Below are 21,220 nucleotides of genomic sequence, written 5' to 3'. Positions count from 1 at the left end.
AAGAGTATGAGTACAGTTTATTTTATAACTACTTTTAATTAACGTTGGACAACGAGAGAACCCAAAATATGTAAAATAATAAATGTGACTGAGAAAGAGGGGCATGATAGATTGGAGGTGACGACGACAACCAACAAGAAGCAAACTGAAAGATGTAGTGGTGAGAAGCCATGGTGCGCTGGATTTGGGTGTTACGACTGCGGTGACATGATTGTGAACACTGGACTCACATGCGGAAGGACAAAGTTTCACATTTCGTCCGTCCATCCAGATTTAAGTTTCTCCGTAATTTCCTTACACTGATCCAGGAAAATGCCGCGAAGTATCCTTCGAAAAGGCTTGGCCGCTTTCATTCTTTCATCTTTCTCTAACCTCAAGTTGTGCCCTGTTTCTAATGAACTCTTTCTCGACAGTGCGTTAAACACTAACTTTCGTTCCTTCCTTCCTTGTGATGGAGTAAGGAGCTCCATCACAAGGACGCAAATTTGTTAAAGCTTTGAGGTCTTTCATTTTGAATGGCAAATGACCACGTATCGCACGTGTTGGAAGTTTAATTGTTTCGCAAGTCCATCGTGACAAATGACTTGTGGGTTTAGACACCGATTAGTGAAACATGTGCGTTGGTGACTCAGTAGAGAAAGGAGCTTCGGTTAGAAGACGCGTTTAGTAATATTTTTGTGTTTCAGTTTTGGGCAGCAAGTGTTCCGTAGTGGGAGTTTTCGGACTTCGTCTATTCCACGAATTTATTCGGACTTGGAATTGTTTCACGAGTGCGACTGTAGAACTATAAAGTCTTATTGTGAGATGAGATAATACACTTGAAGAATATAAACAATTAATCACGATTTTTGATAGATACATTGAGTCTGTTTAGTGAATTTTCATGTCTCTCACAAATAATGAAATAACTAGTGCCACTAGTGTCTTGGGGTTTTGTTGAATGAAAATCTGTTTTGCACTGGCATCTGTTGTTCCCTAGCTCATTTCTTCTGAGCAACTCTAGTTACATTTCCTGATTTATACCGCACTTAACAAGTCTGCAAGAGCTTATTAACTTTTAATCGTTTCAATTGTTAGCTATTTTACAGTGGTGTGCGATCGTTTTCTAGACTACATCTAACGAGTGGAAGTCATGTAAATCCTATAGTGCATTTACGTTCCCTCCCGATACTTCCTGCTCACAAAGCTTAAGGATGAGCTACATAAAGTAATACAACATATTAACGACTCTGTAAAATTAGTGGAAATGGGAGAACATGTTACCAGAGGTCATCCAGTCGTGCACAGAAAATTGGACGTCACATGGCATGTGGTGGGCGTCACTGCAGCGCCGAATGGGCCTGTTCCAGCAACAGGACGCACTGGAAGGAAAGGGAAAAACAGTGTGTGTCATTCCGCGAACCGCTACGGTGCTCTTTGGTGGGGTTCTTCATTACAATTTGGCCCGGAGACTGCATTTGGAGAACTTTACACGGGGAAGACTTGCCGGGACACTGGAAGAAGGACGAAGTGTGACGATGTAGGCCACGAGTTTGGTATTGCTCACGGTATTGATTCATGTGTATGAGACTCGTTCCAGACTACAGTCACTGCTACCTGATGGGGAGGAGGTGGTCGGGCTGCGGTCACCTACAGCAGCAGAGTACTGCTACATTGTGCAACAGGCAACAAAGGACCCACGTCAAGCAAGGAGTGCAAAAGCAACCTTTTTTAACAGGACTGCAAGGCACGCAATTTCAAGCTCCACGGAGGCAGGGCGACAGCATATAGTCGGCCTCTGTGCACAACGGCCAGTGCGTTGTCTTTCGGTGACACCGTTTCCTATGGTGCCAATAGGCCAGGAACGGGACCAACGGATGAGAGCAGATGCGGCTGGAGTAGTGATCCTGGACGAATCTTCATACGGCGAGACGTGTAAACACGCAATGCACGCGCAAACATTGGCGAACCGGGGCCTTGTTGGTGGTTCACGTATGATGATGTGGGTATGCGTAATGTTACTTGCCAGTAATGCTCCCCAAGCCTCTGAACACGATGAACTCATCAGTCAGTGTCATGTTACTGAATGTGGGTGTGGAGAAAGGAAAGGAAAGGAAAGGGAAGGAGCTTGTGATCTCTGCATTGCGGCTCGATGTGGAACCAGCAGCGACGAGTGAAACATATGTGCCAAACCTGGACGCAAACCCGGGATCTCCTTCTCACTTGGCCGTTGCTTTATCCACTGCGCCACTTGGACACAGTGCTTATCGCAAAAAGGGAGACTGCCTCGGTACGCTCGCCGGATGACCCACACTTCATATCCTCCATGCTTGCTAATTTTGGAACCCTGATGAAGGTGGAAAGTAAACGTGCATTCGCAGTGAAGACTGTGGATTAATTACCAATAGAGGCGAGTCAGTTACACGAATGCATGGTGCGAGTTCTATCGGACATGTTCGAAGGAACTGACATCACTTATCCGTATAACTGATTCGCCTCGATTGGCAATTAATCCAAAACCTTCAGTGCGTATACTGATTTACGTTCGACCTCCACCCAAAATCAAAAATAAGCGAGCGTGGGATGACACGGACGACGACTGCGCATATGTTGCTCTAGGTTCTAGTGTGTGTGTGTGTCAGGCAAAGAGCGTACAGAGATAGTGCGTGCATTTGTGATAAACACTGTATCCGGGTGGTTCAAAAATGGCTCTGAGCACTATGGGTCTTAACTTCTGAGGTCATCGGTCCCCTAGGACGTAGAACTACTTGCCCGAGGCAGGATTCGAACCTGCGACCGTGGCGGTCGCGCGGTTCCAGACTGTAGCGCCTAGAACCGCTCGGCCACCCCAGCCGGCTATCCGGGTGGCACATTAGTTAACGCAGCTTGCTAGTAAGTACGAGGTCCCGGGTTCGATTCGCGATCCAACAGAAATTTTTCACTCGTTGCCGTTGATTCCACATGAAGTCCCGATGCAAATGGTATCATTAATACCTTCCCTTTGCTTTCTCCTGCCTCCACCTTCATTTATTTTATGTGCATCGTAACTGCAGATTCCGCGTGATGTCTGTTCTATCGAATATGTCCGAAGGAATACATACCACGCATTCATATCATCAGTCAATGTTGTGACATTGTACTCTTTCTTAATGTGCGTCTTTTCAGTGGTCCATTACGTCCTGACTTCATTTTTATGGGTGACAATGCGCGACCGTATCGAGCAGCGGAGTTGGTGGAGCTCTGGCAACGACAAGACATTGGACGAATGGACTGAGCTGCCCGCTTTCCCAACTTAAACTGCATCTAGCACGTGTGGGATGCGCTGGGGAGACGTATTCTGGCGGTGCGCCACATAACGTAAAAAAATGAACTTCGAAAACACAACAATACTGACGTCGTAACGAAATAATTATTATATATGAAGTTTTCACGGGTTGTCAGCCGAGCAGCGTCGTCGTCTCGTAGCAACGTTTCGATGGAATACGTCTGTATCATCTTCAGGAGACTTCGCCTGAAGATGGAGACGCATTCCATCGAAACGTTGCTACGAGACGACGACTGTACTCGGCTGACAACCCGTGAAGACTTCATATGTGAAATTCGCCCAGAAAGCCTGCACTCACATGAAATAAATATTATCGCAGAAAGATCACAAAGACTCTGTAATCAATTAATATGATCTGCGAATGTTATTGTAATCTCTGTTCCGTTTGAAAAAAGATCGCATTCACTTCCCTTTTGTTCCTTGGTAGTGTAAGAAGCCACTTTGTGACGAGGCCAGAAAACGTGTAAGTTTCATGTAATATTTAGCCTAAATAGAATCAAATTTTACGTAAAAGTATAGCTAACGCTTTACTGTAATAAATCTTATATTCATGAAGTGAATGACTTAAATGCTTTATGCAAATTTTATGGGGGAACATTGGTGCGGAGGTCAACGCCATTGATCAAAATGATAACGGCCCAATGTCGTAATAAATATTTTATTATTTGCTAATTTTGACAAATGAAAGTGGATGTAAGTGTAGGAGAATTCTCTTGATTGGCGGTGCTTCCTCTGAAATAGTAGAACTAATTAGATTTTCCAATATCGGATCATATTTCCGTAAACTGCCGTTAATAAACTGTTTGATCCTCACTTAACAGACTTCCGAGAAGTCCAAGAATACACTCCTGGAAATTGAAATAAGAACACCGTGAATTCATTGTCCCAGGAAGGGGAAACTTTATTGACACATTCCTGAGGTCAGATACATCACATGATCACACTGACAGAACCACAGGCACATAGACACAGGCAACAGAGCATGCACAATGTAGGCACTAGTACAGTGTATATCCACCTTTCGCAGCAATGCAGGCTGCTATTCTCCCATGGAGACGATCGTAGAGATGCTGGATGTAGTCCTGTGGAACGGCTTGCCATGCCATTTCCACCTGGCGCCTCAGTTGGACCAGCGTTCGTGCTGGACGTGCAGACCGCGTGAGAGGACCTTCATCCAGTCCCAAACATGCTCAATGGGGGACAGATCCGGAGATCTTGCTGGCCAGGGTAGTTGACTTACACCTTCTAGAGCACGTTGGGTGGCACAGGATACATGCGGACGTGCATTGTCCTGTTGGAACAGCAAGTTCCCTTGCCGGTCTAGGAATGGTAGAACGATGGGTTCGATGACGGTTTGGATGTACCGTGCACTATTCAGTGTCCCCTCGACGATCACCAGTGGTGTACGGCCAGTGTAGGAGATCGCTCCCCACACCATGATGCCGGGTGTTGGCTCTGTGTGCCTCAGTCGTATGCAGTCCTGATTGTGGCGCTCACCTGCACGGCGCCAAACGCGCATACGACCATCATTGGCACCAAGGCAGAAGCGACTCTCATCGCTGAAGACGACACGTCTCCATTCGTCCCTCCATTCACGCCTGTCGCGACACCACTGGAGGCGGGCTGCACGATGTTGGGGCGTGAGCGGAAGACGGCCTAACGGTGTGCGGGACCGTAGCCCAGCTTCATGGAGACGGTTGCGAATGGTCCTCGCCGATACCCCAGGAGCAACAGTGTCCCTAATTTGCTGGGAAGTGGCGGTGCGGTCCCCTACGGCACTGCGTAGGATCCTACGGTCTTGGTGTGCATCCGTGCATCGCTGCGGTCCGGTCCCAGGTCGACGGGCACGTGCACCTTCCACCGACCACTGGCGACAACATCGATGTACTGTGGAGACCTCACGCCCCACGTGTTGAGCAATTCGGCGGTACGTCCACCCGGCCTCCCACATGCCCACTATACGCCCTCGCTCAAAGTCCGTCAACTGCACATACGGTTCACGTCCACGCTGTCGCGGCATGCTACCAGTGTTAAAGACTGCGACAGCCCTCTCGCAGTGTCCGGAGCAAGTATGGTGGGTCTGACACACCGGTGTCAATGTGTTCTTTTTTCCATTTCCAGGAGTGTAGTTCACAATATTCAACACAGCCATACATCTGCGACATTATACGTTTTTTTTTTTTTTTTTTTTTTTTGTGATATGTTACAATACAGCATCACCGGTCTATTGCGGTCTAACTGTGTTGGTGAGGCAGTAAATTTCCACAGGGCAGTGACTGCGTCACTGCAATTCACTTTGGAGGTGTGGCGGTGGGACTTGTAGTCCCGTACCACCCTCTGACGGTGATTTTACTACATGAGTCAGGCAGAAAAATTTAGCCTAACATGGGCAGGTATGATTGGCAAGTATTGGACGTAGAATGGGGGCTAGTCCCGCCAAAGGATGCGTCCGTGGTGGGCGTGCCAGACCTATCGTTATCCATGGTCGGAATCCGTTTCCTCTAGGATGGTTAGGGGAACCGGATGTCGATGCCAGCGGCGTGGAAGTGTGGTCCCAACGTGGCGTAACCCATGGACAGTGTCCCGCAAGGCATCCACTTTCTCATAGAGCCGCCGCGCGTTGTTGCGTATGGTCGTCTTTAGGGGGACGATATCCGCTTCCTCGTGGAGAGTGACAATTCTCGTGAGTGGCGGGGCGTGCAGGCTCCACCTGAGCACCTTGTTCTGCAGGCGTTGCAATGTCCGCATCCTGGTGACACTAATCGTGGCCCATGCAGCAGATCCATACGTGAGGGCAGGCAGGATAACTGTTCGGTAAATGCGGAGCTTGGTATGCAGGTTAAGTTCCCTACTGCGAAAGAGCGGGTACAGAGCCCTGGTTAGCTTTTGCCCCTTGTTGGTGACATACTCCGCATGACAGTGGAAGAGCAACTTGTGGTCCATCTGGACCCCGAGATAGGTGGTTGTCGGGGACCAGGGCACCTGCACACCTGCAATCGAGATATTGCGGCGGAGGACTGGGCGCCGTTTCGTGAAGTAAACTGCCGTAGTTTTGGCGGCATTGAGAGCTATTTTGTTTGTCCGGCACCAGGTGATAGTGGCGTCCACCTGTCGCTGGAGGCGGGCGACGACGGCGTCAGTAATGCGGCCAGTGGTGTATAGCGCTGTGTCGTCAGCGTATTGTGCAAGGTGGCACTCGGGGATGACCGGCATATCATTGACATAGATATTAAATAGGATGGGAGATAGCACCGATCCTTGCGGAGTGCCTGCCGACAACTGGCGAATGCCAGAACGCATTCCCCGTTGAGCCACTAGGAAAGTCCTACCACGGAGGAAGTCATCCACGATCTTGACATAAATATCCGGTATAGGGGTCTGTGTCAGCATCTTGTGTACGAGGTTGTCTTGCCAGATCTTATCGTAGGCGTTTTGCAAGTCCAGAAAAATGGCAGCTGTCGACTTGGCAGTGTTGAAGCCTTTGCTGATGTGTTCAGTGATCCGTAGGACCTGAAGTTCAGCAGAGAGGTGCGAAGTGAATCCAAACTGTTCAGGACGGATCGTCCCAGCTGCTGCAAGAGGTTGGGAAAGTCGGTGAAGGATCACAGATTCAAGGACCTTCGCCATAGTGTTTAGGAGGCTGATGGGCCTGTTGTTGGTGGGGACTGTAGGATCTTTGAACCTCTTGGGGATCGCAATCAGCTTGGCTTGTTTCCACTGAGGGGGGAAAAGGCCAGATGTGAGACAACAGTTTAAAATCTTGGTGAACAAGATGAGTGGTGTGCGGGGAAGGTGGCAAAGATGTTCATTTAAAATTCCGTCCAATCCAGGGGCCGACCGGCCACGTTTCCGTCGAAGGATGCGCTGAATTTCTGCCATGGACGTAAGACGGGGAGCAGATTGGGGTGGGCGGTTGCGGAAAGCAGCAACAGCTGTCAGGACTTCATGTTCTTCCTGTAGTTCGTTTGGAGAAAGGTCCTGGACCAGAGGGCGGTTTTGGGCCTCAAACGCATCTGCCAGCGTTTCCACAATTTGCAGGGTATCATATGACAAGCCCGCTGCTGTGCGAATAGGGTGGGCAGTCGCTGGCTTAGAACGCCGCAGGGTGCGAATGACAGCCCAGTCAGATTTTTGGTGGAGTAGGAAAGTGGACATCCTGTCCTCCCACTGTTCAGACCTCCATTCGGCGAGCCGGTGGCTGAATTCGCGTTGGAGACGTTTCATTTGGCGTTTGTCCTGGGGGTCACGAAACTGCTTCCACCTCCGGCGGCAGCGGTTCTTTTGCACCTTCAGCTCTCGTAACAGAGGGGGCAAGTCGTCCAGGGGTGTTAAATTTCGAGGTGCAGTGGAGGTGGAGAGTTTAACTGCTTTCCGTATTTTGGCGGTAAGGTAATCCACAGCACGGACTATATTGGCCGGTGTCGTCAAATCGAGGTCGTGTCGAGTGGTGTTATTAAGTACCCTGGTAAACTTGTCCCAATTGGTGAGGGTCGCAGTGGAACGAGCATCAAATGAAAGGGCAGCATTGGTGAGGTGCAAGAGTACTGGCTCATGGTCAGAGGCCAGTTCGTGGATAACTTCCAGCGAAAACTGAGCAGTGATGTTTGTCAAGATGGCTACATCCAGAACGTCTGGCTGGCAGTTAGTACGGACTGGGATATGGGTAGGTTCGTGGGGGCCATAGACTGATAGTGCTAAAGTATCCTCCAGGTCAAGGAGGAGCCGACCTTTGGGGTTAGACACGCGAGAATGCCAAGCTGGGTGCTTGGCATTGAGATCTGCCCCAATGATAAGCCTGTCAAAGGATGACAATGTGCGGAGGTCTGCTTCCAGCAGTGGCTTGTTTGGGCTCAAATACGCTGCTGCAAAGGTAATGGCACCAAGGCGTGTGGAGATGGTAACTGCTGTGGCCTCTATGTGTTCCATTGGCTGGAGAATCTCTTGGGTATGGACAAGAGCTTTGTTGAGGAATACAGCTGTGCCTCCACCACGGCGGTCGAGGCGGTCAGAGCGGTAACACACCATATTGCGAAGGCGGAAATCGTCTGCCGGTTTGAGGTGTGTTTCTGTGACCAGTAAAACATCCACACGATAGTCATGGAGGAAGGTGTTCAATTCCGTCTTCATACGTTTTATGCCATTGGCATTAAAAATGCAAGTGACAAGATCCCGAGGGGGCTGGTGGTGGTGTGGAGGTCCATTCGCCATTACAACAATATTTGACTAAGCCCCTCCACTAGGGCGATGACCTTGGAGAGCCCGTCCTCCGACTGACGGATTTTTTGTGCAGTGTCACGAATAACAGCCCTGATGTGGGGTTTCGTGAAAAAGGAGATGACCTGGAGGATTTCACGCATGTCCGCCCGAAAGGACGCATCAGTCTCCACCACTGGGGCAGGGTCCTGGGTGGTCTGCTTGCCCCTACAGCGCGCAGGAGCAGGTGTAGTAGTAGGCAGAGTGGGGGTAGGGGCAGAGGGCTGAGACAGAGCCACAGATGGACTGGAGGGAGTTGCAGCTGGCTCCTGTAGTTGGTGAGCAGTGGGGGCTGTCACGGAAGACAGACAATGAGGAGGAGACCGGGCTGCAGCAGCAAAGGATATCGTGGGAGTCTGGGCAGGAAGGGGCACAGGAGCCACCAAACCATCTGGTTCCTGAGTGGCTGGTACCAGAGTGGCTGCTGAGGACAGTGCACCAGGCTGACCCCGCAAAACAGGGTAGTTGGTCACGTCCCGTAGCGGTGGGGGAGGTCGATTTGTTCTTGGTTTCTTTTTGGGTGGACGAGAAGACTTCAGTGCCTTCTGGTAAACAGGGCACCCCCTCCAGGATGCCATGTGGTGGGGATCGTGCGTTGTTCCCAAACATCTGGCACAGGTAGGTTTCTCCAAAGCAGGGAGTGTGCAGTTCTCCACTAAATGTGGGCCAGCACACTTAACACACCGCAACGGCAGGGAGCAGTAATTCCCAGTATGTCGTAAACGTTGGCATTTGCGACAGATGGCTGGCCCGTTCCGGCCCTCGTACGATTCAATCCGGACTTTCGTGTACAGAAGATATCGGATTTGGTAAATCCGCTCTATGTCCTCCCTCCGGGAAAGGGAGACGACGTGGGTAGGGCAGGGGATCAATGCCCTGGTCTCAGGATTCCTCTTGCTATACTGGTGGACCAAAGGATCTTCGAAATCGAGTCGAAGCAGTTCCTCCTTGACCTCCTCTGCCGTAACCTCTGGTGGCAAGTCCTTGATGACGATTTTGGTGCGGCGATTACCCGACGTCTGGTGGGTAAAGTAAGGCATCGCCTTTGATTTTACGAAATCGAGAATGGTAAGATAGTCGTCCCTACTGTCAAGCAGGTATTTCACATGATCTTTTTGGTAAACAGCTCTCAATTGGCCGACAATGAGCCGCTGGAGCTCAGTGTTCAGTTTCGTGTAATTAGTGACATTATATACCACAATGGGGGGTATCCTCTCTTTCTTCAGAGGGCTTGACGGGATCTCTTGAGAAGGAGGGTCGGGAGCATGAGTCATTTCCTCATCCACAGGACCATCCGGTGCGGCGTCCCCCGGCAGGGGGGTATCGGAACACGATCCGCTGCCACCACAGCCCGCGTGGGCGGAGGGGCGTCTGGGGCGACGGCCAGAGGACTTTCCGACTGGGTCAGGGTGTCCAGAAGACTCGCCACGGTGGCGGGATGGCGTAGAAAGAGGTGCAGGTACAGCTGGGTGGTGGTCAGACAGAGCCGACGTGTTCGCCGCCTCACTACGAGAAAGATCAATGACTAGGCGGTCAGGTGAATCGTCGGACGACGACGCGGATGAACGGACCCTGACACGCGACGGTGGACAGTCTTCATGATGATCGGTTTCAGTGCCGGTGGTGTCCACAGGCGATTTGTAGCGGTTGGCGCGATTCAAGCGATCCTTCGCCCGTTGCGAGGTGGGCGGAGCATTGTGCGCAACGGAAGGCCGGGACGAGCGGTGTTTCCGTCGCGGTTCTCCCCGAAGGGCGGCGGTGCAAGAGTCGGAGGTTCGCGAAGACTGCTCCGCGAGTTTCCCCATAGCGGACGCGGGTCCTCCTGACATGGTCAGGGACCCGGCACGAGAGGACTACGCACACCAAAAACTTCCCAGCTATCCTGGGATAATAACTACTAAAACACCAACGCCGAAATAGAAGATATACCAACGCTGTAAGCGATGCAAAAACTATAACGATACGACACGGTAACGCACTCGTATATATAATAACACTTGCAGGGATCGAACCTGAAGCACGATTATACGTTGGTGGTGTCTTTTAATATAAAAATATCATTTTGGGCAAACTAACTGCGAGAATTATCACAACTAAATCACTGACGTAAATAATTTTCCAGTTGGGAAGCAGTCGGAATAACACTAACTCCAACTATTCATAACATGTAAATACTAATGGATAAAAAAGAACTACCTCAGTGTTAGAGTACTTACACGTGCACAAACTATTATCTAGCAGTTGTCAACTGTGCTGATGGAGGAACGGAGCGCCCTACAAGAAGAACACCGCACCGCACCTGGCCAGCATGGGAGCACATGGCAGAGTACACGTTGCTGTCCATGGTGGTTACACTCACTATTAAGAACCAGGTCTCACCTTCTTCATGTCCAGGGGGTAATCGAACATCACGTTGATTGCAGTTTACCTGCAACCCAGTTCAGTTGTATCATAACTGGGTGATGGTTTCAAGCATCATCACAACGTTTGTGTTCCGTGAGTTGAAAATACATCATTATAAATGTTGACTCCCTGCTCTAACACAGACAAGATGAGCTGCTGAAGTTAGTTGGATACTAAAGCCTAATGGTGACCCAGTTACTGAACATATATCTTTTCAAAATATTCCAGAGTTACTAGTTGTCATGCAACAGTGCCTCCGTTAAACAGTAAACTGTATAAAATGTCAGACAATGTGGAAATGAAGTGGAGATACTAGGGTATGAAAAGGGCTCATATCGTAAAGGACGATATGTAAGTACCAAGCAGATCCGAGTGATCCTACATCACACAAAAATGTGAAGGTGCAGCGAAATGTTGATAGGCGCCTGTTTTGGTGTCTTTCATTTTCGCGCTAACTATTTCATTTCTTTTCAGGCTGTATGATATGTATTTTGTAGCTGTCTATCAAGTATTTTATTAGCCAGCTTCATTTCATATCAATTCTGGTACGTTCTTAAATACTTTGAATCGTAAATGCGTCGGGAACATTGTCTTACGTGGGCGGCTGGCTCTCAGCCAGTTACAGGCCTTGGCCGTGGAGTTCGCCAATGTGCTTCTTGTTTCAGAGAGAAGGCAGCCATTAGACAACCTACTGGACTTCAGTGAACACTGCTCGGATTGATAAAACGTGTTCTGTACCAGAGCCATATGAGAAGGAACAGGCTGTTCTAATGAATAATTTTCGTTCGATGGAGAACCATGATCCTGAATAGCTTGTAAGGTGCACCAGATTACCGGTAAGACCCTTACAAGCTATTTTGTTGTGTCCAGCTCTATGCAATAATTTACTCTGCATCAGGTCAAGACCATTTATTCGTCCATGTGATGAAATATTTACTCGAGTTCACGTGCACTGGAGTAAGCTTTGAGTATTGGGGCATTATGAAGTCCTGAGAAGGTAAGTACCGCGTAATTTGTAAGTTTAATTCATTCTGTCTTCTGTTTAATTCTTCCGAGCTAAATTTTGTGAGAAAGAGAAGATCAGTTCGGATTCCACATTATGTTTATGATGCAGTAAGCTAATGAAATCGGTACAGTCGGCGGATGTTGAAGTCATTTCTAGCGTTTACCCGTGTTCGCTCAAATACCCTGTGCGTAGAGCGCAACAACCTTGCTGAACTAAGGCCTGGAAAGTGATACCCACATAAGAAGTTGTTTTGTCTATGGTGTCACATCTCGGATTTCTAATCAAAAATTATGTCAGGTACTTAGGTTTAGCATCCACCACGTGTAAATGAATATACACTTCGGGAACCAGTCTCACAGGAATGGCAATCACGACAAGTGTCAAGCTAGTGGTAATCATCTGTTCCTGTCACCTTCAAGAAGTTCATTACTTACGTATTCTCCAGTATTTTGTTATATGCTGGTCATTTCTTACCTTTTCAAATGGTTCAAATGGCTCTGAGCACCATGGAACTTAACATCTGAGGTCATCAGTCCCGGCCGGCCGGAGTGGCTGTGAGGTTCTAGGCGCTACAGTCTGGAGCCGAGCGACCGCTACGGTCGCAGGTTCGAATCCTGTCTCGGGCATGGATGTGTGTGATGTCCTTAGGTTAGTTAGGTTTAATTAGTTCTAAGTTCTAGGCGACTGATGACCTCAGAAGTTAAGTCGCATAGTGCTCAGAGCCATTTGAGCCGTTCATCAGTCCCCTAGAAATTAGAACTATTTAAACCTTACTAACCTAAAGACATCACACACATCCATGCCCGAGGCAGGATCCGAACCTGCGACCGTAGCGGTCGCGCGGCTCCAGACTGAAGCGCCTAGAACCATTTAAACCTTACTAACATAAAGACATCACACACATCCATGCCCGAGGCAGGATCCGAATCTGCGACCGTAGCGGTCGCGCGGCTCCAGACTGAAGCGCCTAGAACCGCTCGGCCACCGCGGCCGGCTCTTACCGTTTCCACTCAGTTATATGACAGTATGTGCTGTGTGATGACTTTTGAAGAATTATTTCGCATGAGATAGTATCAATAATCTTTGCATGGGAATTAGAATCTATGACTACCTCTGAGAGTAGTTGACTCTCTGCAAACAACACAAACGCCTGTTAGCTTATTCTCGGTCTCGCTTGCTCTCGCTCACCTGGCTGTCGACGAACGACTGCGAGAGAATAATGACGGTGGAGCGGCTGTTGCGCATGGAGGACACGATGTTGTCCGCGATCAGCGAGCCCAGCGGGAAGTCCCTCTCGTGGAGGCAGAGTCGCAGCGCCGGCTCCTCGGGGGAATCCCCGGCGTGCTCCAGCTTCTGCAGCAGCTCTCCGACCACCCAGGAGCGGTCCGCGCTGCTGCTTACACGCATCAAGGATCAGACACATGTCACATGGCTCTCACTGTCTGATATGACCCAACAGACGGCGCTCGAAAAAACAAAAAAAAAGAAACACTAGGATAAGCGTCAGCACAAAGTTACTCGTTGGCAAAAAAAGAACTTTTATGATCTAAATCCATATGAGAAATTCTGATGTGTGTTTCCTTTCCAGCTGGAACATCAATAGCGAGATATTCAGATGTGGAGAACATACACTTATTAGTATAGTTAAGCAATGGGAACTACTGAGAAGAAATTAGAAAATTAGATAAGAAGTCCACTGAACCTGACATATACCACAGGAAGGACATTGTGACTATCACTTCTACAGCTGAGTTAGAAAACTTTATTCACAAGCAGTTTTGCTCCACATGACTGTCTTCAGGTTCAAACTCGACAGTAAGTCTGGTGTCACTAGTTCATAAACGACACAGGCTAGCCACAGTTCTTCAGTAAGCATACTTAACACTAATATACTGTCTGAACTACTCACATCCACATACAAGTATTAATTCAGTCGTCATGTGGCTCTATTACTCTTATTGTAACTTTCGCTGAACCCACGAATATCAGCAGATTCAACTGCCATCATGGATACAATGTACACAAATGACACGGTACACCGTGGAAGTCACTGATACATGAAACAGGCCGGGGCTAAAATATAGTTACCTATTAGTTGTCTACCTTTTGCCTGCTGTTTTACATAATAGCGGGTTTTCACGACGTACCGATTCAGGTGTGTAGATTGCTTCCACTGCTATCTATCGAATTTACTGAAATTGGTCATTTAAAGGGAATTTAAACAACGACCTATAATCAAAACTGCGCGGCCATTGCCGCCGGGGGTTCGCGTCTTCCCTCGGGCATGGGTGTGTGTGTACTGTTCATACCACAAGTTAGATTAAGTTGGTTTAAATATTGTGTAAGTCTAGGCCGATGACCTCAGTAATTTGGCCCCCTAGGAATTCACACACACACATTTTTGAACTAATTTCAACTTTAGCAACTGAAGGTAGGCAGACTGTAACTGGTAGCGCATATAGTTGTTTCAATCAGCAGCTATAGGCGTTTATGACACTGCCGGCACCTTGTTGTCTTGCAATTAGCGTTGCTGAATCTCAATTATGTGGCACTGGGTTCGATTCTTGACCGGATTGGGGATTTTCTCTTCTCAGGTCTGGATTCTTCAGATGGCCGAACTCCCGGAATGGGAGTTAACGACAAAATATGTCATATGCACATTTCATTTGACTTTCCTACGACTTAGATAATTCCCGAAATCGGTTAATCCCGGTATACATGGAGCGATACTGCCTGCGGGCCTCGCAGAAACTAAAATTTAACGTCTAAATAATAGCATTTATCAGTTATACATTACAGCTTATCACCAAACGCACCGTTCTCCTGAAGGAACATCTAAACGAGTTCCCATTTCTTCACCCAGATTTCGGTTGGTCATCTTAAGGGGAAGTGTCAGACTTCTACAGACTGTAACGATTTGTAGCTACTGGAGATAGATCTCTTGTGCCAAAGGAGTACCGCAGATGATATCGTGCCTCTGGAGGACCGTGTCATGGCCGCCTGTTGAAGCGAATGGTGCTGTAGGGTGGGGGGGGGGCGGTGGTAGTGGCGGTTCTTAACGTTTTTAGGACGTCCTTATGGCTCTGTGCTAAGGCTGCGTCCCACTCGGATATTTTTCACGGACTCTTCTATGGTTGAAAGCATCGTCATTTGACCGGACATCTACCTCCTAGGCCGAGCGGTCTCAGGCGCTGCAGTCATGGACTGTGCGGCTGGTCCCGGCGGAGGTTCGACTCCTCCGTCGGGCATGGGTGTGTTTGTTTGTCCTTATGATAATTTAGGTTAAGTAGTGTGTACGCTTAGGGACTGATGACCTTAGCAGTTAAGTCCCATCAGGTATCACACACATTTGAACATCTTTTTCCATCTCCTATTTGAAGACTGAACGGAACGACACGCTAACTGTTCGTGTTCGAAGGCAGGCAATTCTTCTCCGTTGATAGTGTGGTCTGCACTGCAGAGCTGCCTGTCGCGGAGGAATCACGCCATATTGGATTCCCGCAGAACTTTGATATACAGCGCTGTGCCTCGTCGAGTTACCGACAGAAACACCCGTATGCGTTACGGCAAATGACAATCGTCCACAGCATTCCTTGACTTTGGAAGGAGCTCAGTAGGACCTTAGCTTGTTGAGTGAAACATCGATGCTATATGATCTTTCTCTAGTGTCCTGGCAACTTAGAGGACGGGAGGCCCTACATGCGGTAGGAACAAAAGATATTTGACCTATTGTCATGAAAAGCACCGCCACTAACTGAATGGCTCACTGAACAGCCAGCTACGTAGCTCAGTAACGCACCAGTGTCCATTGGTGACACATTAGGTGGGAAGGTAGTAGCATATCTAGGATTCTGCCTGCTTTTATATGTTACTTGTTGATTAGTCTTGCTAGGATGGTTAGGATGTGTGTCTGCTACGTGTAGATGCAGATGGCCGTTGTCTGCAAAAAGCTAAATGCGGTTTTGGCTATGGTCAGTCACCTTCCGGCTGCTACCTTGGGATATAGCGGTCACGGAGTATCTGGACTGTGGCATGGGACGACTCAAGTGTCACTTGTTTTCCCCATGGGCTCTACTTCCGAGCTGCCTTCCAGTGTGCCCAAAGCGGTGGATCCACCGTCATAGCAGAGTGAGTGGCGGGTGGTACCTAATTTGCGTCACTTGAGGCGACAGGCCAATATGGAGACTGGCTGCTTGGCCTCGCCCATTCACTCTGTGAGTGAACAGGTGGCCGCTCCTTCAGCAGGGACCGAGCAGGCACACTTGGGGAGGGGTTTACTGGTTATTCGGAGCTCCAACGCTAAGCGCGTTTTGGAGCCCCCTAGGCAGAGAGCGTTCTGGGCTGGAAAGAAAGCCAATGTGCTCTCGGTATGTCTGCTGGGGGTCTCATTCTTGATGTGGGGTCGGAGCTGCCTACGGCTATCATGCGTGCAGGGTGCAGTCATCTGCAAGTTGTGGCTCACGTCGGCACCAACGGCACCTGTTACGTGTGTTCTGAGGCCATCCTCAGTTCATAGAGGTGGCTATCGGAGGTGGTGAAGACGTCTGGCCTCACGCGTGGGGTGTAAGCACAGCTCTTGCAATTTGCAGCATTGTTCCCAAAGTTGATCAGGGCCCTCTGATTAGGAGCCGAGTGGAGACTATGCAAGGGCCTTGCCGACTGTGTGACGGTATTGGCTACAGATTTCTAGACTTACGTTAACGTGTGAGGTTTGAAGAGCAGCCCTTGATAGTTTTGTAGTGCACTACACAAAGGAAGACGCTACTCTGGTTGCAGAGTGCTTGTCGAGTGCACGTGAGCGTTTTTCCTAAAAATGGTTCAAATGGCTCTGAGCACTATGGGACTTAACATCTGAGGTCATCAGTCCCGTAGAACTTAGAACTGTTTAAACCTAAATAACTTAAGGAAATCACACACATCCATGCCCGAGGCGGGATTCGAACCTGCCACCGTAGCAATCTTGCGGTTCCGGATTGGAGCGCCTAGAACCGCTCGGCCACAACGGCCGGCAAGAGCGTTTCTTAGCCTAGACGATAGTTTGAGGTGCTCTGATCAACACTCGCCAGTCATTAAGCAGCAAGTCATGTCCAACCATTTCCGAGTAAAGACATCTCGACTGTCAAAATCTTATCAGTAAGCTTCCGAAATATTTGTAGTAACGTTTCCGAATATTTACTGTCCTCCAGAGTAGCTCTCGCGCTCAAATTATTCTTGGGACCTAGAGCTGACTGAAAGCTCTGAGATATTTAGCGAGTCATGGAATGTAAATTGGAAAGAGAGGTTAGAGGTCATAGGAGGGGAAGCGTTTATCGCCGTTGGCAAAAATATTGTCTCTATTAAGGTCGAAGTTGAGTGTGACAGTAAAGTTACCTGGTGGCGTATGACAGGCGTCGGTGAAACCAAGTTCACTTTTGTGTCTTTTTGCCGTCCACCTGATTCCGCTGTGACAGCTCTAGATTCACTGAAAGAGAGTCTACCGTCAGTAGTGGGAAAATACACAAATCGTGCAATAATAGTTGGTCTACGGATTCATTGCAGGTCTACGGACAGACAATCATGCGAAATACCTTTGAAAACGTTTTCTGAAAACTGTCTTGAGTAGCTAGCTCGTCAGCCCACAAGCAATGGAAATATCTTAGATCTTGTAGCTGCAAATAGGTCGGACCTTACCGACAATATCAGTGTAGAAACGGGAATTAGCAATCATTATACTAATCATAGTTGCGAAAGTTAATAAATCAATGAAAAAGGCTAAGTGAGTGTTTCTAGTAGACAGAGCAGATAGGCAGTTGTTAGCACCTCACTTAGACAGTGAATTGACATCGCTTAGTTCCAGTAAGATGGACGTAGAGGAATCATGGTCAGAGTTTAAGCAGATAGTAAATCGTGGTCTGAAGAGTTCCGTGCCTAGTAAGGGGATAAAAGATGGGAAAGACTCTCCATGATTTAATAACGAAATTCGGTACATCTACATCTACATCTACATTTATACTCCGCAAGCCACCCAACGGTGTGTGGCGGAGGGCACTTTACGTGCCACTGTCATTACCTCCCTTTCCTGTTCCAGTTGCGTATGGTTCGCGGGAAGAACGACTGTCTGAAAGCCTCCGTGCGCGCTCTAATCTCCCTTATTTTACATTCGTGATCTCCTCGGTAGATGCTGAGGAAGCGGAGGCTGCTACACTCTCGGTTCAAAAGAGAACGCACAAATGACGACAAGCAAAGTTCAGGAGAGTGTGCTTCTGTGAAAAGTTCTATGCGCGAAGCATACAACAGCTGCCACCGACATATTTTGGCAAATGATTTGGCAACGAACCCGAGAAAATTCTGTTACTTATTAAAATCGCTAAGCGGGTCGAAGTCTTCCATTCGGTCCCTTGTTGACCAGTGTCGTGTGGCAGTTGAAGGCAGCAAAACGAAAGCAGAAGTTTTAAATTTCACGTTCAAGATACTGTTCACACAGTAAGAATCGTACAAACATACCGCCAGTCGACCGTCGGACAGACTCCCGTAGGTGCGACGTACTGATAAGCATCCTTGGCGTGGAGACGCAACTGAAAGATTTGAAACCAAATAAATCACCAGGTCCGGATGGAATCGCAATTCGGTTCTACAAAGCATACTCTACGGCTCTACGGTATCGGCCCCTAGCTTGCGTTTGTCGTAGACCTCTCGCCTAGCGCAAAGCCCCAAGCAACTGGAAAAAATCGCAGATGACTCCTCTGCACAAGAAGGATTAAAGAACGGACCCTCAAAACTACATACCGATATCTCTAAATGCGGTTTGATGCAGAGTCCTTCAACATATTCTCATTTCGATTAGAATAAACGTTCTTGAGATCGAGAAGCTTATGTCAACGAATCAGCATGGATTTAGAAAGCATCGCTCTTGCCATACTTAGCTTAACCTTTTCTCACATGATATAATGCGAACTCAGGATGCAGGGCAACAGGCAGATTCCACATTTCTAGATTTCAGAAAAGCATTTGACACAGCGCCCCACTGCAGGTTGCTATCGAAGGTACGAGCATATGGAATAAGGTCCCAGGGATATTAGTGGCTCGAAGACTTCATAAATTATAGAAACCAGTATATTGTCATCGACGGCTAGTATTCATCACAGACAACGGTATCGTCTGGAGTGCCCCAGGGAACTGAGATACGACGGCTGTTGTTCTCTGTACATGTAAATGATCTAGCGCACAGGGTGAGCAACAATCTGTGATTGTTTGTTGATGTCGCTGACGGTAAGAAGCAGGAAGATAAAAGGCGACTTAGGTAAATGGCAGGCTGTAATTGTGAATGGCAGCTGGCTCTAAATGTGGAAAATGTAAGTTAATGCTGGTGAGTAGGAAGAACAAATATGTCATGTTCGGATACGGCATTAGTAGAGTCCTGCTTGACACGATCAAGTTATATGAATGTCTAGGCGTAACGTTGCAAAGCGATATGACATGGAACGAGGATTTGAGAACCGTGGTAGGGAAGGCAAATGCTAGACTTCGGTTTATTGGGAGAACCTTAGGAAAGTGTGGTTCGCTTGTAAAGGAGAAGGCATAGGGGATGCTGTTGCTATCTATTCTTTAGTATAGCTCGAGTGTTTGGGAGTAGTACCAGGTCGGACGGAAGGAAGACTTCGAAACAATTCAGAGAGTGGCTGCTAGATCTGTTATCGGTAGATTCGAATGACACGTAAATGTTACGGAGATGCTTCGGGAACACAAATGGGAATCCCTGAAGGAAAGGCGATGTTCGTTTGGAGAAGCACCGTAGAGAAAGTTTAAATAATCGGTATTTGAAGCTGCCTGCCGAACGATTCTACTGTGACAACATACACTGCGCATAATGACCACGAAGATACGATACAAGGAACCAGGGCTTATACGGAGGCGTAATTCCGTCGTTTTTCCTTTTTTCCCTCGTTTTATTGGCGAGTGGAACAGGAATGGAAATGACTAGTAGTTCAAATGGTTCAAATGGCTCTGAGCACTATGGGACTCAACTGCTGTGGTCATCAGTCCCCTAGAATTTAGAACTGCTTAAACCTAACTAATCTAAGGATATCACACACATCCATGCCCGAGGCAGGATTCGAACCTACGACCGTAGCAGTCGCACGGTTCCGGACTGTGCGCCTGGAACCGCGAGACCACCGCGGCCGGCAAATGACTAGTAGTGTTACAGGGTACTTTTCGCTGCGCAATGTAGGGTGGCTTGCAAAGTAGCTATGTAGATCTATGCAGATGCAGAGAACGGTCTGTAGTACACATACTGTTGAGCAAAAACTTTATCAGAAATTGCTAGATAGTGTGTTAGTCCATCTTTGGAACGTAATACAGGATACCCTTCGCAGAAGATGTCGAAGCACCAAGAGTGCCGTCCACATTGACAAGTGATTTGTAAACCAGCATTCGCCGGCGACGACGAAAACAACGTTTACGCATCATTGTAAGAAGCAGTGCCTCAGTGGCTATTCACTCAAACCAAGTGAATGCGCTAGACAGAACAGTGTGCTATTTATAGCATCAGTCCTGGCGCACGCAGCGGATGTGGACTCTTATCAGCTTACGCAATCGCACCGGAAGTGACTTTTCCAGCAACACACCATCAAGTAATACTAGTGGCGTGTTGCTCCAACGCAATTTGAATCGCGCGCCAAAAACAAGACAACCAATCAGAGACTGTGCTCGACATCCATTGAGCAGCCCAGAGAGCATCACAGAGAAGCCCAGAGAGCATCCCAGAGTGCCCCAGAGAGCTAAAACACCAAGAAGAATCGCTTCTCGGCTTTTGGCAAGATCAAAGTTTGTAGTATCTTTGGTCCTTAAAAGGGCCGTTTGTTGACAACTGCTTTCAATGATTATATAAAGTACAATCACCCACAATGCGACAATCTTCCAAAGAAGAAGGACCACTTGCCTTCACCCATAAGTGAATACTAGAATCAGAATTTATCTTGATACGTCTACGACAAGACAAAGACAAATTCCCGTGAGGTAAAAGGTAGGAACCCTCACTAGCAATAATAATCTCGGAAACAGGAATAGTACGGTAGGCTAAGATTTCCCGAGTAGATTTCCGTAGGTATATCGCTCAAATGTGTATGCACAGGTGGCGCAATTCCCGTTAAATTAAGGGTCGTTGGGTTTTCGGTGCCCAGAGGGCACCCAGTAGCGTGTCAAATGTGTCCTATTGATTTAGAACAGATAATTTGATCGTACAGGCACCAACATGAGTTCACTGTCGTGTTGTA

The 21,220-nt window shown here is 48.2% G+C and overlaps 1 protein-coding gene across 1 annotated transcript in view; it reads right to left on the bottom strand.

Moving 5' to 3' along the window:
• LOC126241329 (toll-like receptor 2) overlaps positions 1-21,220 on the bottom strand; it is a 150,403-nt gene that overhangs the window by 11,591 nt on the left and 117,592 nt on the right. The window contains exon 11 of the mRNA XM_049947998.1: positions 13,155-13,359. Within this exon, the coding sequence (XP_049803955.1) occupies positions 13,155-13,359 (205 nt within the window). The remainder of the gene's footprint in view (positions 1-13,154; positions 13,360-21,220) is intronic.

This window comes from Schistocerca nitens, chromosome 1, assembly GCF_023898315.1.
Source record: "Schistocerca nitens isolate TAMUIC-IGC-003100 chromosome 1, iqSchNite1.1, whole genome shotgun sequence".
Lineage (NCBI taxonomy): Eukaryota > Metazoa > Arthropoda > Insecta > Orthoptera > Acrididae > Schistocerca > Schistocerca nitens.
Note: the sequence above shows the minus strand (reverse complement) of the source record. Positions and strands in the feature narration are given on the sequence as shown.